The sequence below is a fragment of the Hypoxylon trugodes genome, assembly GCF_022578975.1.
Source record: "Hypoxylon trugodes strain CBS 135444 unplaced genomic scaffold F4822scaffold_1, whole genome shotgun sequence".
NCBI lineage: Eukaryota > Fungi > Ascomycota > Sordariomycetes > Xylariales > Hypoxylaceae > Hypoxylon > Hypoxylon trugodes.
Genome location: NW_026250016.1, coordinates 1,253,228 through 1,271,975, shown reverse-complemented (window position 1 = coordinate 1,271,975; position 18,748 = coordinate 1,253,228). Strand labels below are relative to the sequence as shown.

General features: G+C 47.3%; 5 protein-coding genes across 5 annotated transcripts; 3 read left to right on the top strand and 2 right to left on the bottom strand.

Moving 5' to 3' along the window:
- Positions 1 to 2,582: 2,582 nt before the first annotated feature.
- F4822DRAFT_13823 (P-loop containing nucleoside triphosphate hydrolase protein) lies at positions 2,583 to 4,351 on the bottom strand. The gene is made up of 7 exons (XM_051452802.1): positions 4,217 to 4,351; positions 4,146 to 4,166; positions 3,789 to 4,074; positions 3,150 to 3,678; positions 2,958 to 3,066; positions 2,777 to 2,897; positions 2,583 to 2,701 (listed from the first exon to the last, which is right to left on the bottom strand). The coding sequence occupies exons 1-7, from the start codon at positions 4,235 to 4,237 to the stop codon at positions 2,682 to 2,684; spliced, it is 1,107 nt and encodes a 368-aa protein (XP_051319233.1). The 5' UTR covers positions 4,238 to 4,351; the 3' UTR covers positions 2,583 to 2,681.
- Positions 4,352 to 6,338: 1,987 nt separating this feature from the next.
- Positions 6,339 to 7,681, top strand: F4822DRAFT_13814 (uncharacterized protein). The gene has a single exon (XM_051452800.1). The coding sequence runs from the start codon at positions 6,469 to 6,471 to the stop codon at positions 7,462 to 7,464; it is 996 nt and encodes a 331-aa protein (XP_051319232.1). The 5' UTR covers positions 6,339 to 6,468; the 3' UTR covers positions 7,465 to 7,681.
- On the bottom strand, positions 7,476 to 8,652 carry F4822DRAFT_13786 (uncharacterized protein). The gene is made up of 4 exons (XM_051452795.1): positions 8,390 to 8,652; positions 8,103 to 8,325; positions 7,908 to 7,942; positions 7,476 to 7,853 (listed from the first exon to the last, which is right to left on the bottom strand). Exons 1-4 carry the CDS (start codon positions 8,534 to 8,536, stop codon positions 7,488 to 7,490), a joined length of 771 nt encoding a protein of 256 aa, XP_051319231.1. The 5' UTR covers positions 8,537 to 8,652; the 3' UTR covers positions 7,476 to 7,487.
- Positions 8,653 to 9,438: 786 nt separating this feature from the next.
- F4822DRAFT_13642 (uncharacterized protein) lies at positions 9,439 to 10,037 on the top strand. The gene has a single exon (XM_051452777.1). The coding sequence runs from the start codon at positions 9,514 to 9,516 to the stop codon at positions 9,913 to 9,915; it is 402 nt and encodes a 133-aa protein (XP_051319230.1). The 5' UTR covers positions 9,439 to 9,513; the 3' UTR covers positions 9,916 to 10,037.
- A 7,213-nt stretch (positions 10,038 to 17,250) lies between these two features.
- On the top strand, positions 17,251 to 18,228 carry F4822DRAFT_423924 (uncharacterized protein; the record flags this gene model as incomplete). Its single annotated transcript, XM_051460062.1, has 1 exon — positions 17,251 to 18,228. One exon carries the CDS (start codon positions 17,251 to 17,253, stop codon positions 18,226 to 18,228), a length of 978 nt encoding a protein of 325 aa, XP_051319229.1.
- Positions 18,229 to 18,748: the final 520 nt, after the last annotated feature.

Below are 18,748 nucleotides of genomic sequence, written 5' to 3'. Positions count from 1 at the left end.
CTGCCTAGCGATCGAAGTAACGTCATGCCGCCGATTACTTTTCCTCGTAAAGATAGACCATTGGTTAAGTACCTTAGCTATAATCTCACTTCCTTTTTCTCTCATACGACTTACGAAACTACTTCAGTACATACGCCCAGGAGCAAACCTCCTCCTCCTCCTACTCGGTGTTAGTTGACAGCGCGGGAGCGATGCGTGCGATGTGCGGAACGGTACGAATCCCATGGTCAACCCCGAGCAGCATTAGTGACATTAGTGAGTGATAAAACAAGCATAAAGTACCTATATACAACCCTTGGAAAGATATACATCCCTAATCCATACCACCTAACATGTTCACGTTACGAAATTTAAGCCTCGTCATCCGTCATATAATATTAATAATTTCTAATCGGGAAAGGTGCCGTTGTGTACTGCCGAAGAAATGACCAGATGCAATCTCAGATTTAAGAACGGGAAATACATACAATTAGTTAGGTAGGTAGGTAGGTTAGTTGTTCGAAGAAGCACAACACACGCAGCACCGCACATCACCAATACAGCACAACACACAGACAGTTGACGCCATTTGCATTATTATCAGCAGCCAGCAACGGCAGAAGTCTACATCGAGCTTAGCTTTGCAAGGTTCATAGCAATTTAGTTAGTTATCCGCGATGCGATCGCGAACGCCACGTTGGAGACATATACCGGTACGCGACATAGACTTGCCCCGTAATTGTCGCCTTGCATTGCAGCCAGGCACTTGGAGAAAGAAAAAACAAAGTAGGTAGTTGATCGCAAAAAGCAGGGTTTGGTTCAAGGCTACCACAGCTGCCCCAGATAACAAACCAAAAAATGAGGCTGCTAAATCCAAATGAAAGGGAAGAAAAAGCCCCGGCAATTACCTATTTACCAAGAGGTTACAGTAACAACCGTAGATGTAAGTGTGTGTGTACGGTAACATCCTAATCGCGTTGAACTGCCTACTGGAATCGCAAACATGGGTTACAAGGAGAGAAGCCCAGGAGATGGCGTTATTTGTCATCGGAAATTCCATGTTCAGATGTCAGCTAGATACAAAAAAGCTTTCGGGGTGTGTGTATGTGCGTATTGTTGTGTGGTAGTAGTAATGGTAATAATAATAATAAAAAAAAACAATGAACAGTGGTACTGGTAATGGTAATGGGTGGTGGCAAGGTTGTCTCGCATGGTCTCGCATGGCTAGGCCATGAGGTAGATGAATAATGAACCAAGAAATTCGATAATCTCAAAAAAAAGGGACGCTATCTAGTTATTTCGTTGGAGTCAGAGTAAGAGGAGAAACAGAGAGCGACAGGAGTTAGGTTGGGTTTAGGGAAACAGGGACAGTACCCAGGTAGTATCCGTCTAGAGCCCCAATAATGAAATAATGACCCCCAAAATTTTACAAGAGAGACGATCGAGAACTTTTCTCCACGAAGGCGCTGTCAGATGTACCTTGGGCGGCTAGAGGAGCGCTGTGAAAGGTTGGAAAGATAGGTACCAATTTGCCGTTCGGCCACTTTGGGAGAGTGGATAATTTGCTATACTCGGTCTTTGACTGGTCCAAAATACTCCGACTGTTAAGGTGCAACGATACCAGAAAGGCGAAGGCCAAGACAGCGACCGACAATAAATTGTTTGGACTTTCATCATTTGTGGCGCAAAAAACTCACATTCTCACATACGTATATACATATATACTCTTAGATGTAGTAGGTATACCCAAGAACACGTACATAAACAGATGTCCAGCGTGGTGAGTGAGTGTGAGAGTGAGTGGGTGATGTGGGTATGGGTGTGGATGGCTGAGAATTGCGTGGTGGATGGGTGGATGTCTATCGTCTATGTATGTATGCGGTAGGTACGTGGTGCGTGTTCGCCCGCCCCGGGCTGCAAGAAAAGAATGCGTGCCTTAAACGGCCTCCTCCAAAGAAGATAGGTAAGGCACCGCTTATGCATCCCCACGCCTCGTCGGAGACATTGGTCGCAGAAACAGAGACCCGTTCGGTTATGCAGGTGGTAGGTGGTGGGAGGACGAGTTGCAGGCTTGGGTCTTCTGGAGTATGCGGAGTGCGCTCAGGCAATTTCTGGATTTAAAAAAAATAAAAATGCGGCTTGCTTATCTGACGTACGTACCATGTAATGACCTACTACCTGTGAGGTAGTAGTAGGTATCTATGCATACACATCGTGGGATTCCCCCGCAAAAAGGGAATATTATAGCAATTCTCGAAATTGGGAACCCAGCTGCCACCCTTTCGTAGGCCTGGACCTGCGTCTGGTATGAACAGATCCTCGCGCATGCAAAATTGCCCACACTACTGTACCATTCTTTGCATGATCGGGCCCCCTTCCAGAAAAAAAAGCAAACAAATACTTTCCGTTACTGGTGCGCCCGCGGCGTCGGCTGCGGCCTGTCCCTTGATCCGCAAATATGCAGACATCCGTTATGCCCCTGTTCCTGAAGCTGCCCGACAGCATCGTAAGATGAAAGAATGCTTTTTAGGTGCCATTCATTCATTCACTCATTATCCATTCATCGTGCTATATAGAAATCGCGAGCTCGGAGGTGCACGCGAGAGCAAGGGAGCCAACGAATTTCAACGCCCTTCATCATTGTGGGTCGAAGGTGCGTCAAGGGACCTTGATTCGACCCCTTTTTTCAATATTTCAACCACTCATCTCTTGACAATGGTGACTTTAACATGGTCGAGATTAGCAATCCAAAATAAATGTAAGACGACTAAGGGGCCGACGAATAAAAATGACCTACCTATATCTTCATCGGCCAACTCGTGGGCGAGCCCCACGCGTTGGGGTTGGTGCTTGACAGACTTTCCATAGACCACTGCAGTTTTGAACTGCTCTACAATGCTCCGGTGGATTGCGTTGCACTTGTGATTTATTGGTCAGCAGAGGGTACCGGTCAGAAGTTACCGACGCGAGGTACTTACAAAGTCTTCGATTGTACACCTGGTGGAACGAAGCACGACAGGTGCTGAATAGTCCGGCATCTTCCCTTTTGGCTTCGTGTAAACCCGGACCAATTTTAGCTTGTCCCACCTGCATAAAAAAGGAGATTAGCCATGTGTGAGCTAATTGCATTTAGTATCTCGATTGGGGGGATTCGAGTGAGAAAGACGTACATAGCCTCCATTAGTTCGTCGACGTTCCACCCATGCTCAGAGCTGATGGGCACGGCGTTGGGAATTCGGTACAAGAGATCCAGTTCTTCGATACTGATGGCGTCGATCTTGTTGAGAACGTAAATGACTGGAATATAGCTGCGGCTCTTGGCTTCCAGGATGTCGATCAGATCATCAACAGTAGCGTCACAGCGAATCGCAATATCTGCTGAGTTGATACGATATTCGGACATGACGGCCCTGATTTCGTCATGGTCAATGTGAGTTAGGGGTACGGTACTGGTAATGTTAAGGCCACCCTTGTCCTTCTTCTTGAAGGTGATATTGGGCGGTTCTTTGTTAATACGAATACCGAATCCCTCCAGTTCCGTTTCGATAACGCGCTTGTCTGTCAGGGGTTTGTTCACGTCTAAGACGATGAAGATCAAATGGCAAGTTTTAGCGACAGCGATCACCTGACGACCACGGCCTCTGCCATCCTTGGCTCCCTCGATGATACCTGGGAGATCAATCATTTGTAATGGCGCTCCTGTACCACTGGACGTCAGAGACTTCACCTGCCACGCAATAAAGTACATAGGCCATATAAAGAGACCCCGAGTAGGTGGGGGTGGCAAGGGGAGGTTGTGAATAGCTTACCATTGTACATGACCTGGCCAGGCACGGATGTTAGAGTGGTGAACTCATACGCCGCTGCCTCGGAGTGTTGACCAGTCAATCGACTCATCAGAGTACTCTTTCCCACGGATGGAAAGCCGATGAAACCAACACTAGCAACACCGGTCCTGGCAACGTCGAATCCAGCGCCTCCACCACCGCCGCCGCTTGACGAAGGGGTTAGGAGTTCGCGCTTCAATTTCGCCAACTTTGCCTTCAGCTGACCCAGATGAAACGACGTCGCCTTGTTCTTTTGAGTCCGAGCCATCTATCAAGCATAAAATTTAGTATATCTGGTACAGATCCATACACATTCTGAAGGGGGCCAAGCCGGCTTACCTCGGACTCAATTTCTTTAATCTACGAACATGTTAGCGCTTCAGTCATCAGTACGAGGTTACATGGCCTACCTTCTCAACCGTCGTCGACATTTTGACGGATTCAATAGAATGATAGTTATTTCCTCTATATGTTTTTCCTTCCTAATTTCGGGGAATATTGTGTTTGATCTTGAACGAAGTCGTTTCCTTTAAGAATTTCTATCGCTCACAATTTAGTGGGGCAAATTTGAATATTCTAGTACCCTTTTTCATACAGTGATGTCACCGTTGGCCGAGGCTTTTCCGATTAGTGGGTCTATTTGATAAATACAAACATTCGTTACGATGGTAAATCAATGACTGGATATCTGAATATCAAGATTCTGTTTGTCGGCAGAGTTATCCTGACTACGTGCCTAAGAAATACGTAGTTAGTACGATCATAGGCGGATATTCGTACGTACTGTAGTTCCCTCTATATGTGTAATGGATTGAGTATGTCCTTGATCTACTAGCCCGAGTGATTTGAGTGTATCCCTTTATAGAAGAATCCCGGCATCAACCACAACCTGATGGATGATATATTATACAGAAGTTATAAGTCATAGTTTAAACGATGCCTTTAAATAATGCGCGGAAGATGTCTAGTATCGATCAAGTCAAACAGCCTCATTGTCAGTAATTTCTAAGCCTTAGTCACACTAGCATACCCCAAGTGATATGACCACCCTACAAGCAATACTGAAGTATAACAATATAGTTTTTATGTGTACTCAATGAGGCTCATATTATAAGCTCACAGCCCGGTGTACGATTCTATCTCTTATGTACGAGCAATGGCGCTAGAATGATTGAAATGAAGTAACTTAGCTTTAGTGACTTAGGGGTAGAAACATCTAAGGAAGAGGAGTCAAATTCTGGCATAAGTGTCTATCGTCTCATCTTCCTCTGTCATTTCTCGAATATGCCAAGTCTTTCGAGAAAAAATACCTATGCAGCTGAGGTAACAAAATCGAAGATATATTTTTACCAAGGTTTCTGGTACAGATAGGGGCATGTTCGGTGCCAGATTAAAAGTAACAACCATAAGGAGACGACCTGTGAGCGACATATAGGTGCGGTCTACAGTTTCTACTATACGCTTTCGTGTGGATGGTGTACCTCTATTCGTGATGAACCTCCTGATGAGAATACGGCGTATTTAACAACGCTTTCATGGAGCCTGGGTAGCAAATTGAGAGTCCCCTTGGGACATCTAGAGAATGAAATGTTGCGATAATAAATTGTGATTAGTTCGATACCAACTACTCCTAGTTGGCGGTAAACTCCATCCATACTTTTGGCGATTGTACCCCTGTGTGTAAAAGTTAAAGTGAAGAGGCGTTCCAAGCCTCAGACTTGATAATTAAGCCCGTAGAATTGTATTCCTAGGTAGTAACTTCCACATTCGAGTCTTCATAGTGAGGGGCTAACTCGCTTTTCGCGCTTTCTAGGCGGTATCTAGGAGAGTGGCTCTGACTACATGCCCAAAACGATCACAAAGCGTGAAGCTCTCCTAGCACTGGTTTAGGAAATGTTTAATGTTATATAGCAATGAGCCTTTACGAGTTCAAGTACTGCAGAATTCAAGAGGCGCTAATAAATAAGAGGTGAGCCAGCACATCTCGTATATATAAGAGAGCCCCTGAATCTAAAGGGGAGAATAAATGTGACCAGCCTCATGACTTATACCATATTTCTATTACATATCCTTATATACTCAACCGTAAGTCATGAAACTTGAGAGTAGGGGTTCTATCACATGCATTGGTGTGTTTGCTACCCAGACACCTCAACACACCTTTCACTTAGGGAGGGTGATACCAATAAGGTAAGACTTGGACTCCTTAATAGTTGATAGGTGACCAAGGGACAGCAAACAAGACAGTGATCCCGTATACGTGTACAATGAAACATGGCCTACAAATTGATTTCTTATATTAGTCGTTGCCTGTTTGTCTTCCAGGGACTTTACGGGAGAACTGCAAGCTCCCGTGCTTTTAACTCCCGCCACCATGATGAATACATTCTATGCCCGAGATGAATGGCTACCTAGGTATCTAAGAGAACTAAGATATATCATGTGAGTACGAGGAAAATTGAAAAAGAAATGCATGTTCATGGACTGACTTTGGGTATCTGCCCCTGGAACTTATTCACCCGGATAACTGCATAACCCATATTTGCATCTAACCGACCAGACTAAAAACGTTCCCACGAAAACCATCTCACCTTCACATGTCTTTTCCCCATCCTATCCACGAAACCTCAAGACGGTGAGCTTAGTCTCCCTTACATCCAGCATGCTACTATCGGATCTGGCTTCGTATGCCGCCCACGTAAGCCCAGCCGCATACTGCCAACTCTTCTACGTCCTTGCTGCCGCCACCGTGCTCGCCATCGCGGCAACTCCCGAGTCCATACAAAGCTTGCTTACCGGGTACGGTGCCCGAAGCTTAAACGCAAATGGCGAAGAAGGAAAGCAAGCTAGCAATGGACCTCTCGTTAGAATCATTAGTTGGGTGACCTCCGTCGGCAAAGTTCCTCACTCCTGGTTCATGCACTTCTACCTCCTCTCACTATCATGCTCTGCCTTCTGGATGCTTCAATTCCTATACCATGGATCGGCCCTCGAGTTCATCGTTAGGAATCAGGCACCTAGCGAGAAGACGCCAATGTCTATCAATCAGGTCATTCTCGCGTGGGTTCTTATGAGTCTGCAAGGGGGTAGACGTCTCTACGAATACGTGGCCGTTATGAGGTCCTCGTCTTCCAAGATGTGGATCATTCACTGGCTGCTAGGGATGGCATTTTACTTCTGCACGAATATTTCCATTTGGCTAGAGGGTTCAGGTAAGTACTATGACGGAGCCTTGGTTCTCGGTTTTCTAAAGTGTAATCATATAGGCTCGATTCAATCCTCAGGTAGGAGGTCCTTGAGTATTGAAATGCCATCACTTAACGTGATCCTCGGTGTTCTCATATTCTTATCCTCATGGGTTATGCAGTATAGATGCCATAGGTATCTGGCTCGATTGAAGAAATATTCATTACCAGAGGACGGACTCTTCCGATACTTAGTGTGCCCGCATTACACGTGCGAATGCGTCTTATATGCATCATTAGCACTAGTAGCAGCACCGAAGGATCAACTGTACAACAGGACGCTGGTTTGTGCTGTGTTGTTTGTTGCGGTGAACCTTGGTGTTACCGCCAAGGGGACTAAGAAGTGGTATGGCGAGAAATTCGGCCGCGAAAAGGTGCAGGGGAAATGGGCAATGATTCCTGGTATATTCTGAAGCCAAATTCATTCGACGCCTTATCACTTTTTCTGGAATAAACCGAGCTTGCCTCCTAACTTGGATACCTTCATTACGTCTCGATAGGTCAAGCTGGTTCGGATCTTCCGTACGTTACAACCATTTGCGAATTCATCGGGCGATCGAAGGAGATCCCAGTTGGTGATTGTACTTCCAGAAAGTTCAATATCCTCTGTAACATCTGCGATACCATGAAGGAAGTCATGGTACAAAGCGGACGTTGTAATGAGTAGGCTTCGGGGTTCTTGTAGAATTCTCCAAGCTGGCTCGGGTTCCAGAGTTCCGTCATCCTTAGGCTTATATATGTTGAGACAGAGACTAGCACCTAGGCTCACAGTACACACAACAGGATGATAGGCAGCTCCGTCCTAATTCGGAATAAGCGGTTCATCACAGCGACCTCAACAAATCTACTAGCTTACCTTGTGAGGCATTATGCCGATTCCAGGAGGGTATTCTGGATATACATTAACTTATGCAATGGTATGAAACCCATTCATTCTAAAAACGTTACATTCCGGGGTGGGTGCACATAGTAAGCAATGACGGGGAAAGGTAGTGCGGCTGAGAGGACGAGAATACATCGAATATCGGCGCGGACATATTTCGACACATACCATTGATTAGAACATGATTCGGTCTCTGATGAGGGCTGTCGGAAAAGATATCGGAGTTGTTATCCGGCGAGATGTGGAATGACTTCAAACGCGGCACGATCGGGTCATTTAACCAAGTTGGCAAGGGTGCATCCATCAACTTGTCATTTACGAGGTCGGAAGGCCAAGTTTGTAGTCGTCGATGTGTCAACTGCTTCCAGCGGGGTTTCGGAGCGGATGCTATCTATGGGAAAAGTCAGGTTAACAACTGAAAAGAAGCATCATCTTGACAGTGGATGTAACCGCACTTTACCTAGAATCGTTTCCTCTTCCTCTTGCGTAATAAAGTCCGAGATGTAGTATGCCTCTGGTGGTAAAGATGTAATTCGGACTTGTTCAAGAGATTTAGGAAGTGCAAGGTTGGCGGAATCCGTAGCTATCGATTTGTCGGCCATGATAATTAACTGCGAGAGAATTATGGTGGATATCGGATTTTTGGGTCTTGGGTAACCTGTAAGACCGCCTAGAAATTTGGTAGATTAGGCGTTAGTGTAGAGGTGCCTAAAAAAAGCCCAGAATTTCAGCTGAGAAATATTAATATGTAGTTTATTTAGTTTGTCCGTCAAAAACGAGACAAGGTCTGGCTACGGGTAATGTTTTGCTGTATTTTTGTTATTCGGAAAACAAAATGCAAGACCTGGCTTGCGTATCAACGACGCCGAGCTCGTTTGAGATAGATAGGGAAAAAGAATTGATGGGCCTCTCGAAGCCGATCAGCGCGGGATGGCTTATCAGTAAGGAGGGTCAAGCAGAAGCAGTCCGTTTTAAAAAGGAGAGAGTGTGTGGTCAGACTCGTCAGGCTGATGGCCTAGGTCGGGTTAAGAAGGAGATGTGCATGTTTATGAGGGACAATTAATAATGGAGCCCTGTTAAGAGAGAAATTTTCAGACAAGTCCAAGCTGGTCTAAGGAGGAAAAGCCTGGAAAGAAATGGGGAATGAGGGGCGGAAACGAGCAGGAAGACCTATGAGATTGAGCAAAACTGGCAAGAGGACCACTCATAGGAAAGCAAGCAGGGGTCGCCGTTGTCGGGGGGCGAGGATCCAGGACTTATTCTGCAAATTTGCGGAAATACCGGCCACCCGACCCATCCGTATCCAAGTCGTCAACCAATCAGATGCCGACCTTTCGCGTTAGACTGATCTTTGAAATTGATCTTCAATGGCTACACAAGGAAAACAGTCCTAGTGCCACCACACTAACATGCTACGCTAGTCCTTTTATGTACATAGCCTACATGATGTATTTACGTACATCTTGTATCCATTCACCTGCCTGCACTTTCTTTTCCTTTAGTCAAGGCAGTCTGGCCTGGGCTTCCTTGCTCGTGCTTGCCCAGTGAGAGAGCGACCCAGTCTTCTTTTCAACATTGTATGCGCGTTGTGTTGTGTGTGTGTATATGCCCAGGTGCCGTTTCCCTTCGTTATGCGCTTTGCCTTTGCCCTGCCCTGCCTGCCTGCCTTGGTTATCTGCCTATCTACCACCTGCTGCTGCTAACTGCTCTTGTTACTGTCCACTGCTACTACTCCATTATTATTGTTATTATCGCTAAAGTAAAGCTAGTCCTATTTTCCCTTAACTGCTTTACTTTCCAGCTGCATCCTTCCAATTTGTGTCATTCGATTCAATTCTGCCAGTCTGCAATTCTGCAAATAATTTCCCTACACCGAATTTTTATTCGCAATCCCGATCATGGTCATTATCTGCGACATTCTCTCTTCATTTGCGATATACTAGCAAACATACCAACTTTTCATTCAATCCCGTTTTTTTAGTGTCCCGGCTTCTCCAGTTCACACAAGGCCGTCCGAAGTCTCTTTTCTCATCCGCTCCTTAAGCTGTTCGACCCGCGACCGACCCTATCTTACTCGTACTCGTACCAGTGTAGAGTAGCCTCCGTATTCGCCAAAAGACAGGTCCCTTAAACAGCCTTACGGTACGATTCTTTTCCTTTTAGTCCACCCACGAGTGGCCATGATGGTGTACTGTATTGTATCTCGGTATATGAATTGAATGCTATGGATGCGCAGAATGCTGTCGAGTCCGCAAACACGAAACAGGCCGCTTCTCCAAAGCGGGGAGTTGCTGAGTCTGATGAGCCCAAACCGACGGTGACAGCGAATAGCATCACGACCAACAACCTTAAACCTTCTCTAACCGCTAGATCCTCTTCCATATCTAAAGATGCGCGACCTACGACGTCGCTGCCTAGTGCGCAGGACGAAGACGGTGCTGATCAGAACTCGGACGCCGAGACCATCGTCCTACCTGGGAAGGATAACGTCTCTCCCTCGAAGCCCCGGAAGGTGATTAAGCACGAAGACAAAAGTGACGGCGAAATTGACGATGTCTTGCCGCCTCCTAGGAAACACTCTAAACATGATAGAGATGGAGATCGTAATGGTGTCCCTTCCGAAGACGCGGTTTCATCTTTAGAAAGGAAGAAGCGACCGTTCGGGAAAGAAAAACAGCCACGAAATAAGGATGCCTCAAGTGGGCTCAGTTCCGCTCCTGCCTCTCCACCTCCCCATCGTCGCAATAGCCACGAACATGCTCATCGACGTCGCAGATCTGGTGATGCCCCTTCGGAATCAGGCTCAGAATCGTCCAATGTAAAAACTTCCAAAGACCCTTCCAAAACTAAACCCAAGTCTATGGAAAGGTTATTATCTGGTAAACGAAAGGCCAAAGCTGAATCTGACGACGAACGTGAGTCGCGCAAAGTTCGTCGACCGCGAATTTCTGATACAGGCCTTGACAACTCGGCTGGTGTGAGAGAGAGGGACTCGAAATCTTCGTCTGGACGGCACCCTCATGATAAGCCGTTTGCTTCTCGAAATCGATCACTTTCGCCTCATAGCCGTATTCACCGTCGTAGTCTTTCGACCCAACTTCCATCCCAATCCTCAAATGGTTTTAGTACGAAGAAAAGACGTGTACCTGCCCCTCTCCAATCTACCGACTACCATTCCGATGACTCTTCTGCCAGTGGAAGCCCACATCCCCGGAGCTCGAAACTCAGAAGTATCGCTACTCCCATCACCGGAGAGTCAACAGTATCGCCTGCAAGGATGCCACAACACAAAAAACACGTGGATAATCACGGCCAAACTCTCCTCGCCAAAGCTTGTGCAAAAGGCGAATATGAAACTGCAAGGAAACGGTTACTGGAACGACCCGAGGATTTGAATTTTGCTGATTATGCCGGTAACACACCTTTACAGGTTGCGTCGCTAAATGGCCACGAGTCAATTGTCCAGCTTCTGATCGAGGCGGGGTGCAACCTGGACTGTCGGAATAGTGACAAGGAAACCCCGCTTCTGGATGCTGTGGAAAATGGCCATTTAGGCGTCGTGAAGTTATTATTGAAAGCCGGCGTAAATCCTCGTAAGGCGGACGCCGAAGGACATGAGCCGCTCGAAAAAGTTCCCGATGACTTGGATAATGCTGAGGAAATTAGGGCTGTGTTAAGAGAGGCGAAGGAGAAAGTGGGCGAATTACGGCGAACTTCCGAAGACCACCAGCTTCATGATGTACCGGATACACTCTCTTCTCACGGGCCGGAAAGCCCCCGTCGTTCGCCAACGGCACCGGGCAGCAGCTCATTAGCTGCCCAACAACGTCGTGGCGGTGCTGTCCGATCGACCAAGACAAGCAATCATCTGCTGTACATGAATCTTGACGACAAGACTCTCCGACAAGCTGCAGCTCGAGGAGACAATGAGACGGTAACTCGTGTCTTGCAAGTTAAGGAACGGTGTGACGACCCTGAGGCTTTGGTCAATGCGGCCCGTGGCGGTCATAGCTTTGTCGTGGAGCTTCTTTTAGCTTTGGGTGGTGCAAATCCTGATCCTCGGCCTGTTCCAAGTCTCCAAACCGAATATGGAACGCCAATGTTAGCTGCTATCGGTGGGGAGAATATCGAAGTCATTAAACTCTTGTTGAATGCATCTAACTTCGACCCAACACGACGATTCAAGGGCCAAACATATTATGAAATAGCTCGACAACGCGAAGGGCCTATGTGGAAGGAGGAGGAGCACCTGTTGAAGAACGCTTACGACGAACATAAGAAAGGCACGAAAGGTTCTAAGACGAAGCCCTCCCCAGCTAGGCGGGACCGTGAGATTGACCAGGAAACACGACGCGCTAATCGCGCCGAATCTAACTTAGACGCCACTCGACAGCCGAAACGTCGCCCATCCAGCCCATCTCGAGACACCGAGCCTAAAAAGAAGGTTGGCCCTACTAAAGCTTCTGGTAGCCCCAAAGAAAAACGCCGTTCGCTTTCTTTTGGAAATCATGATGACCAAACTTCTCCAAAGCGTGGTCCGGGCCGACCAAAGAAAGAAGAGCGAGTTTCAAGCACTGTTGCTTCAGACCGCGAGGTTTCTCCTGCAGTGTCTAAGTCACAACCGACAAAGTCGAAGTTGGTTGATCCTGATGTTGCTACTAACTCTGATACCGAAACCGTGAAACCAAGGCGGAAACTCATTTCGGGCAAGGATTTGAAAGGACGCCAAGAAAAGCAGCGGCGTGCCAGTTTGGCATCTACTAATTCCACTGCTGACCGGGCGGACGCGAGAAATGAAGACTCAATAGAGAAACGGGCCGATCGACTTTCTGAAAAATATCACGATCGGACTAAAGCCATAAAACGAGATGAGTCTAATGATAGGGTATCAATAGGTGAAAACCCTGGGAAGAGGCACCGTGCTAGCGTTACCCCGCCTCACCACGGACATGGCGACAAGGACGACAGTGAAGCTCCTGTGAAAAGAAGGAAGCTAGACCTAGACAGCAAAGAGAGACGCCAATTACAAAATTCATCACCTGAAAACCGCCAACCAAAACGAGATCCGTCACGCGATTCTACGAAGCAGCGACAGCGGACTTTGGATTCCGATCGCAAAGAAGTCTCCAAAGTCAAAAAGGCCCATCGCGACCGTAGAGAATTAGATAAAGCAAGTCCTATAGAGAAAGCTAGCATCACCGTTGCCTCTGAGGATGTTGATGTTGAGATGCGCGATGCCCCTCAATCACATTCCGTCGAAGACAGTGATACAAAAGTTGAGCGCGAACGCAAGGAAGCAAAACGCCGACAAGCTGAGGCAGACGCAGCAACAGCAACAGCAGCAGCTGCTGCTGCTGAAGAGGCCAAGAAAGAAGAAGTCAAGAGAGAGGAGGCTAGGAAAAAGGAGGCTGAACGACAACAAGAAGCAGAGAGAAAGAAGCGAGAGGCAGAAGCAGAAGCAGAAGCAAAACGGCAGGAAGCCGAGAAGAAACGCCAAGAAGAAGAGCGAATTCGTCTCGAGCAAGAAGAGAAGAAGCGCAAAGAAGAGGAAGAAAAGGCCCGCCTAGAGGAGGAGCGAAAGCGGAAGGAAGAACAAGAAAGGAAATTGCGAGAAGAGGAGAGGAAGCGCAAGGAAGAGGAAGAGCGTAAACGACGAGAGGAAGAAGCAAGAATCCGTCGCGAACGAGAAGCCGCTGAGGAGGCCCGACGCTTACGAGAAGAGGAAGAGCAAAAAGAGCGAGAACGAAAACGTGCCGAACAGCAACGAATCCGCCAGGAAGAGATGGAGCGCCTTCGTCTCGCCAAGTTGCCACCCTTATTACGTTGGCTTGATGGCTGCGTAGACCCGAAGCAAAGGGAGATAGCTGAACTTTTTGCTAAGGCGCAAGGCGTCAGATATGATACAATTAACTCATCAGCAACTGGTAAGCCGAACGGGCGCGAACAATGGTTGCTCAATACACAGGTTGCTTTGCTTTTGGGTGAGAAGGATACTTCCTTATCAAGATGTGAGTTCACGAAAATGCACCCACAAACCCATGAATCGTGACTTATCAATTTCTAGATGCTGGTTGGGAACGTATCCCAGTATCGAATTTAGCAAAGAGAGTTATCTGGCGCCTCGAACAAGAGAGATACGCTCTTACGGAAGGAAAACTCTATCACCTAGGAGAACAATTACCTAATTACTATGGAGGGGATCCTCGAACAGTCGGTTACAGAAAGCTTGAGCAGCTCCGTGGTGAAGCAGCCAAGTGTTTCTTCGAGACGGACATGTTCTTTGTCAAGGTAATTTCGCCCGATTCCTCCCCTTGTTGAAAAATTATAGGCGACGCTAACTTTCTAAAGGAATCCGACTTCCTCTACATTGTTCCCACCATTCCTCATCTTCGCAATGTCAGGCTCTCCATTTGCTATTGCGAACTTCCAGAACACGAGTCTGCTCTTACTACGTGGAGCGCTCCGGCAAAGTGGAAACAAGATCCCGATGCCGAGAGCCGTGGGCCTTTTGCGCCGAGATACAAGTACTACGTGAATGGTGAATTAGTGGGCGAAGACCGGCCGAAGCAATATCAGCCTAGCAAAAGCCCATTTCCAGAGCAACGAATTCCTCGGAGAGGCGGACTTGTTGCTGTCGCACCCGACGAGCCAGATTACGCCCGTCTGTGTGTCGAACAAGGACTTAGCTATCTCCTAACCGACCAGCAAAAGCAAGCTGTGCTTAATGGGGCACACTTGACGCCTCGAAGTATGGTCTCAAACGAGCCTTTAGACTACGCCGGGGAAAATACATCTCCCTCCACTGAGTCACCAAGAACAACCCAGGTCAACGGCATCAAGAGTGCCCAAGAATCACCGGAAAGACTTCCCGTTAATGGGATCAACGGGGATGACTCGGGAGGTCACTGACTTTCTAATGTTGGATCTACCAATGAAAAGTCACAATACACACATTTACACATCATACCTTCATAGCATTTTCCTTGTCCCCTATACGATACCAAAGGTATCAGTTTCCGCGATGTCGGTTTCATCTATAACCTCTAACCGGACGGTTCTCATGCTCGTGCTTACGGGCTCTTTTTTGTTGTCACGGAATTGAAGAGGGTGGCTTGAGAAAAAAAAAATTAACAGGCGAATACTCACGTATTGTCATCTGGCTTCACGGATGGGAGTTTATGGCTGTCGAATTGGCTGGCCGGGTGGTGCGAAAGAAGCTTCCACCCTCACCTTGGATCCCAGCTCCAAGGATTTGATTCATCAATCTGATGTGGGGCGTACACGTTCCTATTTTGCGAGGCCAATTGCTAGGAGGAAGGCAAAGAGTTGGCGGACTGAAATGCGGGTTACGATTAGATACTCCTCGATGCAATATTATACACTTTCATGATTCGAAGCATTAGGCATGATTTAGTGAGGTAGCTGTGCGTTTGTAACAGGACATGTTACTCAAGGGTGGTTGGTCTGCTCGGCATCTGCGTTTGCGTTTGAATGTATTACCCGAAATAAAGAGACAATTTCACAATACTCACTGAAGTAGTTGGGTCACAAAGGTGCTTAACTCTTTATACTCCTCGCCTATGAGAAGATCTTCATAATTCCCTGTCAACATGTCACCATTTAAAGTCGAAATGAAGCATAGTACTCAGAGTCCGTTCTCGGTACAGTTCAGTGGAGCATTATTCTGGAATCATTCGATACCTGGATACCCAGGCAACGAGATATTTCATAGGATAGGCCTCCTATGCTTAATACCATTTCAAGCAATGAACAGGTCTTCATAGGGTATAATATACTCTAACGAGACGTGCACACGAGCTATGTCACCCATGCTGATACGGCAAACGTCAGATAGGAATCTTACCTCACCCAATTAGAAGTGGGACGAGATCGCATTCGCCACAACTAGGACGATACATACTACTTTAATTGCTTTTTCTTTAAGCGAGTTGGCGAGTTCAAATCCTTCTGCAAGTCGCAGCGAATCGCAACTCACTATGGACAGCCCTAGGGGTGGAGGCGTCGCACTCGCACGTGTTAAGCCTCGATCCGGAGGAATCCTACTAGGTAGATAGATAGATGAAGAGAAAGGGAAAAAAAGAAAATGTTTCTTGATTTAGAAGATGAGCTATAATGGTGTGTACATTAGGTGGTTTGAACATTGTGGCGGCGGAGTTGTTTGTTCTTTTTGCAAGGCAAAATGGAGTATTTTGAAGCAGAAATTTGGTGCTGCACATACACGTGTTTGATATTTACTTTTTTTCTTTCTTTTACATGTTGATCATCACGGACCATATATTATGGGTTAGATATCCATCGCGTCGTGAGTACCCACCAATCAAGAGCGAGAATCGGACAATTTCTTCTTTCCACTGCCGAATTACCTAGGTACGCACAAGGGGAGGTTACATAGCTGCATAGTACAGTGGAAATGCTAGTCGGAAGAACTTAAGAAGGGTAAATTGGCTTGCTTGAGCCAAGGAACCCACGACGCTAAGGTTTCTATCGTATCGATGAACGAATGGACGAGGATCGCGTGCCAGACCCGGAGAGCTGATCGCACAGCCTCCTTCCCAATTCTCTGCTCCACCCTATGCCGCCATGGAACCGGATTTCTCGAATACGACTAGAGCTAGACCAGTAGACCAGCCTCAGGGGCGTGCTGGTGCTGATCGCCGGTCCCCCTTTACGACGGGGTTCCATTCCCATTTTACTTGATATGGTACTGTGCTGCTGTCAATCTGATACATCCCGTCCACACGTAAACTAGGTAGTCCGGTGGTGTAAGCCCATAATATGTAGAAAATAATGAAAATTCAAGGGCTACCTAAATGCTTACCGCCCAGCAGATCCTTCTAATTCGGGGCACGATGGTCTTTGACCATGTCGTGATATCATGGGTATCATTGGATGGGAACTCCGTCGGGCTGAAAACAAAAAGCAAATTACATAACGTACCTACCCGTCTTGTAGGGGAGTAGGTTAATTTCACTTTCTCTCCTTTTTTTTTCTTTTCTGTTTTGCTCGTGGACTGTATAGACAAGCCTACCAGTCCCACTTCGAAGAGCAAATCACATCTCGCTGCCGAACACGAATAAACGTAAATGTGATCGTCGAACTCGGATGTCTATAGTTGTATCTCATCGAGACCCGAGCTAGTCCACGATCCGATCGGTTGTGAGCGAGTGCCGTGCCAAGCCAACGCCAAATCAATACTCCGAGAGCAGAGGAGGGCAAAGTGTTAGGTAGTGTAGCACAGCATATCGCAATACAACGTAAAGAGATAAGAGCAAGCCACGCAAGCAAGTCGCCCAAAATGAGGGCCTCGGCGTCGCTGCCGCTGCTCATCGGCCTCGTCACACAACTCCCGGCTACCGTCGCGTTGAAGAACGACTTCTCAGCGTATCCGCAGGGCTCACAACAATGTCTCAGCGATTCGGCGGATCAGAGCAAATGCTCGGGAAACACGGGGAAGGAAATGAACCAATGTCTGTGTTCGAACCAGGGTAACTTCATCTATGACACGGCGACATGCGTATCGAAGAACAGTCCGAACGATTTAAGCGCCGTGTACGACACCATGAAGAACAACTGTGCCGGGACAGGTGTCACTATCGCCGTATCGAAAGAAGCTTTCATGTCACAAGCGAACGCCGCCACGGCCACAACAACCGGCTCACCGGCCCCGACGAAAGGACCCGGATCTACGGACGATGACGACTCCGACGGGAATGGCATATCGAAGGGTGGCAAGATCGGCCTAGGCGTAGGCATAGTTTTCGGCGCCATAGCCCTAGGTCTACTCGGCTGGTTCGTATGGATGTACTCGCAACGCCGTAAACGCCGCCGTTCACAATACCCGTCAAACCCGAGCCATCCCGACGTAGAACTATACCAAAACAACAACAACGACGGCAGCCGAAACCCAACCGTAGGCGGCAGCACCTTAAACGGGTATCCCACCTCCCCAGCACCCGAATACGCACAGCACAACGGACAATTCGGCTTCGCGGAGCTACCCCCCGAACAACAGCAAGACAAATGGAAAGAACTGCCCGCGGATCAAAGCCAGAATCATAGAAATTACTACGACAACAGCCCGTTAAAAAGCGCGCATAGCTATAAACACCTCTCGGGCGAACCGTTACTGCAAAACCGATCCGAGCTCGGATCCGACGGCGCGAGGTCACCCGTTCCTCCCGTAGAGTTACCCGCCGAGGTCGTGTACCATGACACGCGGAGTGTGGGTGGTGCTAGGAGTCCGGAGAGTGGGTTCCGGGTTGGAGGGAGGTGATAATGGCTACCTAATGGTTTGAACTTTGATGATTTTCGAGTTCGGGGGAGTAATACATTGCACTGACTTACACATTTGCTTACCTACACTTACAAGATATACTTACACATAATGATATTAAGAGCGACGGGACGATCGGATAACAGGAACCACCTACTTACCTATATTTGTATAAAGAAGCACAAGCAAAAAACGGGGAGCGATTTAGTATAGCATAGCATGGGCATGAAGGCGTCTGGGTATATTACGAGAGAGACATAGTCTTGCGTTCGTTGAGAAATACCTACATATTCTGCATAGGTACAACTTGGTACCTGTTGAGAACAAGCTCGTTTTCTCCGTACCTAATTTCAGCCTACAAATTTGATAGAGAACAAACATACAGGTTGCTACATGCTGAGCTCAGCCAATTTCCGATAAAAGGCTTTAACATAACTACAAGAAAACCTTAACGCTAACTCCGAAAGTTTTGACGAGCTCAAGTGCATACATACAGCCTATCTTGCGTATAGCAGCAAGC

Bases quoted from the DNA above. Each gene is read 5' to 3' on its own strand.
- F4822DRAFT_13786 (XM_051452795.1), bottom strand. From the start codon at position 8,536: ATGGCCGACAAATCGATAGCTACGGATTCCGCCAACCTTGCACTTCCT. The intron at 8,326-8,389 runs GTGCGGTTACAT...CTTTTCCCATAG, and splicing joins AGGAAACGATTCTAGGTAAA to ATAGCATCCGCTCCGAAACC. The intron at 7,943-8,102 runs GTATGTGTCGAA...ATGTATATCCAG, and splicing joins GAATCATGTTCTAATCAATG to AATACCCTCCTGGAATCGGC.
- F4822DRAFT_13823 (XM_051452802.1), bottom strand. From the start codon at position 4,237: ATGTCGACGACGGTTGAGAAG. The intron at 3,679-3,788 runs GTAAGCTATTCA...CCAGTGGTACAG, and splicing joins TGGCCAGGTCATGTACAATG to GAGCGCCATTACAAATGATT. The intron at 3,067-3,149 runs GTACGTCTTTCT...TTTTTTATGCAG, and splicing joins GACGAACTAATGGAGGCTAT to GTGGGACAAGCTAAAATTGG.
- F4822DRAFT_13814 (XM_051452800.1), top strand. From the start codon at position 6,469: ATGCTACTATCGGATCTGGCTTCGTATGCCGCCCACGTAAGCCCAGCC.
- F4822DRAFT_13642 (XM_051452777.1), top strand. From the start codon at position 9,514: ATGCGCGTTGTGTTGTGTGTGTGTATATGCCCAGGTGCCGTTTCCCTT.